Source organism: Asterias amurensis, chromosome 7, assembly GCF_032118995.1.
Source record: "Asterias amurensis chromosome 7, ASM3211899v1".
In the NCBI taxonomy this organism is placed as follows: Eukaryota; Metazoa; Echinodermata; class Asteroidea; order Forcipulatida; family Asteriidae; genus Asterias; species Asterias amurensis.
The window spans coordinates 18254555-18261120 of NC_092654.1; the positions used below are offsets into that span (position 1 = coordinate 18254555).

Below are 6566 nucleotides of genomic sequence, written 5' to 3' on the forward strand. Positions count from 1 at the left end.
TTACTCAGACTAATATCAATACAGATAGTTCATTTGCCAAGCCATTAACTAACGCATGGTTGTGTTCATATTATTTATTTAAACATTATCTAAGGCTATACATTTATTGTATTTGTCGAGATGTTGTCAAAATAGTCTCGGAACTAAAACTTTCCATCAAGCAGACGAACTCTCCTAAAGGTATCCCAACCAAGCCAGGAGCCTGCAGCCGATTTCATGAAATGCTAGGATTAGGACGAGTAACTACGTCATAACTGAGGTTGGGATCCAATGCGTCCTACGTATTTGGATACGGAACTGAGCCGTCATAAGTTCTAAGATTAATCCTAAGTTATGAAAAGTTTGATGAATTCGACGGCTGGAGTTCCATCTTTGTACAAATAAAGTAGTCAGTGGTAAATTTCAACAAGATTGGCCTAATTTATGACTATAAAGTCATAAGTAGAAATTTAAGTTTGTCCGAAGTTATGACACGTGAGTCGTCCTAACTCGAGATAAGACCAATATTTACTCTTTTTAAAACCCATCCCATGGCCCAATTGTACCCTTTTATCTTCAAGCGTTTACCTATTGTTGTCACTTTTGTAGACAATGCATAGTCAAGACAGATAGTTTTTTTGAATATGTTAAGAATATGGGGAGATGTACTAAAATAAAGATTGAACAAAACATTGGCGATACCATGTATTATCTAATGGATGTACGTGACACAGAACAATGTCCGATAGGAAATTGAGAACAGACGCTCGTTTGCTAACATTTCATTTCCGTAGTTGTGTGACATGACAGAGTTAAATAGCTGATGGAGCTTATTCAATGTGACGTATTACATAAGGTAAGACGTTGGCAAAGACTGCTTGTAACTCTAGACATACAGTTCGTCTCAAAACGATTGTGATGTAGAGTACGTAGCCATCATTGTGTATTAACTTGACTATAGCTTGTACGCAAGCATTCTCATTTCTGTAACCACAGGCATAACATGTTTGCCCGCTCACTTTCAAGTTTTGCTGTTTTGACTGAAATGATTAACGAGCAAGTTGCAATCTGAGCTACTGTTCATGCTTCGTCCGTATCAAGCGACTTCGGCTACGGCTTCGACCTAGGGATTTTTGGAGTTCCGGCCATAGCCACTTCCGAAGCCATTAAATCAGACATGGCCTTTAACTGTCTTAAAAGACACAACGGTGCAATTCAACTATCAAACTAATGACAACTTTCAACTAATGTATGCAGTGCGTGTGTGTACCCTTATGCACGCCAATTTACGGGGTACTTTTAACAATGGAAGCATACTACCCCACAAGGTCTGTCCTAGTGGTACCCCACAGCCAAGGGAATAGCAGAACAACAATAGAAGTACCCCGTAACTACGTAAGGTTGTGTGTTTGTGTGTACGATACAAAGACGTGTGAGAAGTGCAGCCTCAAGTTAACCGTGGACACCACAACTAAAAGGTCAAGAATTAGGGTACCTCCTACGGGTATAGACCGAGCAAGCCTCGTGCATACTCAAACAGCAAAATTTTGTTCCTACATTAATTGCTTCTAACTTTAAGATATGAAACGATATCGCAGCCTATAACCTTTAGAATATAATACGTAAGAGCATTGGCTTGCTCGAATGAATACGTCAAGTGTTTTTTTCCTTGTTTACATCAAAAGTGCAGAGTTTTAAAGAAAATATAACTTCATTGTTTACCACATGAAGCGATGAAAATGTATTGCTTGACAAATATTAATTACAATAACTACATTCATCTCACATAATTTGAAAAACACTGAAAAACTTTAACGAATTCGTATAACTTCTTCGTAACTCTTTGCAATAAAAAAACCCGAAGAAGGTTAAACGCTTAAAATTATTGCAAACAACGGTTAAAAACTGGGTGTAATAATGTCATGATCACGGATTGTTATTCTGGCCACCGCATTCGTTACTCATTTACTGCACGTCAGTAAATACATGCAAGATGGCGATATCTTTACGTACAGTTATTTATGATGGATGGACAGATACCAAATCCAATTTGTTCTACTGTTTTAATAAGACGTTGTTATGCTAGTGATACAACATAGTTGCCCGGGGCCAAGTTTCATAGAACTGCTTAAGCAGAGAATTGTGCTCATCTTCTTTCTGCCATACAAAAATAAGCAGGATACAAGAAACAAATTGTACCTTTGACAAGGTATAGTTTGGCTGGTAACCTTAATTCTGGTAAGCACCATTCTGCTGTGCTTAGTTACTTTTTTTGCGGAATTGGGCCCTGTATATTTATTATTATTTAACTGGAAATTGTTTATTGAAACGGCTTACTACGTGGTGGACAATTCATGACTTCCCCCTACGTTATTCACCATGCATTTGCCGCACACTACCACCCGGAACCCTTTCCGGAACTGCTTGTATTTGAAGCCGTAAATGAACGGATTCACGACGGAATTGGAGAACGCCATCAGCCGGAACAATGCGTACAAAATGTGGTCTGTCTCTAGGATCGGAAAGGTTAGATTTTCGAACAGGTACACCACTTGGTTCGGAGTCCACAAAACTAGAAATGCCATGACAACGGTGAACAGGACCTGGACAACTTTCTTTCGGGCGCGGAGGAGTGCGTAGGCCGGATCCTCTGTCTGTTGGTTTAGCAAAGTACGCGCAGACTGTTGCAGGTTCCGCATAATTTTGTAATACGCCCAAATCATAACCACAAGTGGCAAGAAATACGAAGTCAAGAAAATGAACAACCCAATAGCGACTTGGGTTGCAATGTTTGGGAAGCCGTACGCGCATACTTCCTTCTCAGCGTCGTAGGAGTTTATAAGCAAGGCAAAAAACTCTTGCAGAACAGCTAACACCCAAGTCAATACAACCAGGATGACGATCCGTCGGTTGGTGAAGTAATGATTGTAGTGAAGCGGGAAGACGATCGCAAAGAACCGTTCAAGAGTTACGACGATTAGGTTGAAGACGGACGCCGTGACGCACACCCAAAAGAAGAAGAGGTTTCCGTAGAGTCTACAATACAGCTCCCCACCCGCTCTGTAGGCTCTCTTGGGTGCCGACGTGATACCGTCGTCGACGAAGAAGACGTTGAAGATGAGACTCAAGGATGCGGCGAAGTCAGCCACGGCAAGACTCAGTATGAGATAATTTGTCATGTTGTGTAGAAACTTAGCGCGGATGATGATGAGGCACACTAATGAGTTCCCAACCGTCCCAACAACGCCGAAGGTAATCTCTAAGGCGTAAATCCAAACGTCTTTGGAATCGGACGGTGTATTGTCTTCCGTCCATTCGTCTCCCGTATAGTTCGCTAACGTTGTATTGTTTTCCATGGTTGTATAGAATGAGATGCTCTTCCGAACGAAATGAGATAATGATGATACAAGCCGATTTGATCACTTTAAACTTAAACCATGATGTTTTTTAACACGTAGTCACACGCTGTTTCTCCAAACACTGTGAACATAACCTTCATGTGCTGTTTACATTACAATTTGAGCGAAACATCTGTTTAATAGACACCGGTTCAGATTGCAGACAAATCGTTGTGACTGGCGTACATAAGTAATCGCTAATAGCAGCTTGAAGGATCCGCGACGGTGTGTTTATCTCAGAATCACATTAAGACTACATCATCAATTCACAGCATCTGACAAACAGAGTTGCTCTTTGTTGATAAACACCAACAGGCTCTTGCACAAAGAGGCACACGTCAAATAATATACACAACATTCATGTCGTTGCTTGCACGTAATCAGCCATACCTGTTTTTAAAGAGCACATCTCTGCAGAACACAAGCGTTTCATCATGAAATTTCAATAGTATTCGGTCGTTGAAGTTCTTCACCAGTTCAAACTATCCACATCAGAAACCGATTTCCATTTGCACTTGGAGACACGTGCACAATCTATGGCAAAAAGAAAACGAAATTTACATCAGAAAGAGGTATGGCTTATATACATTACAATAAATGCAGAACAGTTTTCGCGTTTCACCAATGTACGTTTCAAATCAGCAACTAACGGAGGGTTGCTGTAGAATTGTAAACGTTTTGTACAACGTATAACGTTTCGTTTTCTAGGTCGAAAAGATATTCATACGTTTGGATACCGCTGATTGTCTTCAAATGAATGACAAAATCACGGCATTCACACACACGTAAAACGAGACCAACTATTTCAATGACAATTCACCACCTTCATTAAAAATACAGGAAATTGGATTTGTTTTCCAGTTGCTAACGAACTAAAACGATTGACGCACGAAAAAACGCCAACGGTGTTACGAACAACAAACGAACTATAGTCCACGGATTGAGTCAACTCCTCAACAATGAATTTCATTTACTCGTCTTCAGCTTACTGCAATCTCGAGAAATCTTTCAAAATTGTTGGTGTAATCAAAACAACTTGTGTTTCCTCAACGGCAGGCTTGAACTTCACCGTCTCCCCTGGCGTGAGCTTCATTACTGCTGCATGGCCCGCTGCGGTAAGAGATGCAACCCTGCTCCCTCGGATACCATCCAAATCAGCCAATCCACGTGCAGTTAGTTTGAAGTGACGTGTCATCACCATGCACACGTTACTATATAAGAACCAGCTCAAAGTGACGACGGCCGACAGGGGATGGGTTTCGTAAACATATATAGCCTAGATCACTTAAAGAGCTATTTACTGATGAAGTTTGCCGCAATCGGGCGCCTTAATTTCATTATTAGACACTTCGGGTTTCACTAACTGCTGCAAGGCTTGAACAATTAGCACTAAGTAGACCACGCGTGTTTACACAAGGGGGAGTATTGTTGTCCTGGTATATGATTCAATTAATGTACATATTCAATCCACAGAAATGTAGGCCTTTGATACATGAGGCAAGGATTAATTGGTTATTTTGAGGGACTCTGGTTGTTGGCTTAGTTGTTTCTTTCCCTACCTTTACCTTTGTGGACCCCGGTTCGAATCCCACCTCAGATTGAGTGGGATTGGTTTGTAAAGATAGTCTAGTTCAATTAAATAGCAATTTTTACTGATGAAGTTTGCCGCAATTGGGTGCCTTAATTTCATTATCAAACACTTCGGGTTTTACAAACTCGAACAATTAGCGCTAAGTAGACCACGCGTGTTTACACAAGGGGTGAGTATTGTTGTTCTTGTATGATTCAATTAAAGTACATATTCAAGGAAATGTTGGCCGTTGATATTGGATCGAGGCAATTGGATTTATTATTTGAGGGAATCCGGTTGTTGGCTTAGTGGTTTCTTTCTCTGCCTTTACATTTGTGGACCCTTGAACCGACATTTGCAGGGGAGCGCGTACCAATTATTGCGTCACAAAACCTCGCTTCGCATTCGCAGGAAGTATTGCAAGCAGCAGCTATCGCTCTGTGCGATGCAATCTGAGGTTCTTCCCTGTGTTTATTATATCGCATCGTTCTGAACCAAAGGATATGTATAATAGATCGAAACACCGGCATTTGTAAAGTATCTGTTTCTAGGAACACGTTGCCTTGAAAATGCATATGGTTAGAAAGATGTTTTAAAAGTAGAATACAATGATTCATGCAAATTTGCCTCGAATTGCGTGGTGTTCCTTTTACTTTGCGAACTAACACGGCCGGCCATTTATGGGAGTCAAACAATTGACTCCCATAAAATGCCGACCGTGTTAGTCGACGAGGTAAAAGAAAACCACGCAATTTCGAGTGACTGATACTAATGTGTGGATCATTATATTCTACTTTTAAAATATATTTTTAATCATGTGCATTTTATAACAAACATGCAGTTACAAATGCTTGTCAAAGACCAACTCGACTGATCCAAGGCAACGTGTTCCTTTATAAGCAGGTATCGCTCTCTGTGGTGAAATCTTGGCCCTCCCCTGTGTCCTAACACACGGTTCTGCACCAAAGAAAACATATGTAAAATCAACTATAATTCAAAACACCGGCAAACTATATATGAGTGTCGCTCATTTCGAGCAACCGAACCTATCAAAACCAGCTACAATAGTGGGTTGATTCCTGTCATGGCCGGTTCCGTTCGGAAATGAAACATCCGGAGCTCCGAGCCATACAAAGTCTGACTGTGGCTTTCTGTCGGAGAGTTTGAAATGGGCCAGATTTGAAATGGGCCTGAGTTCTTAAGAATCGTCGACACGTTGCTAAGGAAATCTTCAAGACAGACGATCTATCCCGCCCATCTGTCTGCTGAGGCATTACGCATCGGCGTGTGATAAATCATTGGGACAAGCTATTACATTCCTATTTCGCGAGACTGAAGTCTAACGTGGTTTGCAACGAAGAACTCATAACTAGAACTGGCAATTTATTATATATTGTCAATAGTGCCAACGGGTAAATGTTATAGAAAACTTTGTGCGTGAGATATTGTATGTTTTTTTAATAGTTACCAAATCTAACCTGTTCGTTTGACGTACAAACTAATTATTAATGGTTAACTCACGGAGATTTTTGTAGTGACTACAACTGGGATGTCTATCAAACTTTATGCGTGAGATTGAACGTTTTTTTTTTTTTTTTATAAATAAAAGTAACCGAATC

General features: G+C 40.5%; 1 protein-coding gene across 1 annotated transcript; it reads right to left on the minus strand.

Annotated features, from left to right (window-relative positions):
- Window positions 1-1977: 1977 nt before the first annotated feature.
- Window positions 1978-3335, minus strand: LOC139940004 (tachykinin-like peptides receptor 86C). The gene has a single exon (XM_071936197.1). The coding sequence runs from the start codon at window positions 3333-3335 to the stop codon at window positions 2316-2318; it is 1020 nt and encodes a 339-aa protein (XP_071792298.1). The 3' UTR covers window positions 1978-2315.
- Window positions 3336-6566: the final 3231 nt, after the last annotated feature.

What these genes read in the sequence shown, in the direction of transcription:
- LOC139940004 (XM_071936197.1), bottom strand. Translation starts at nt 3,335, where the DNA reads ATGGAAAACAATACAACGTTAGCGAACTATACGGGAGACGAATGGACG.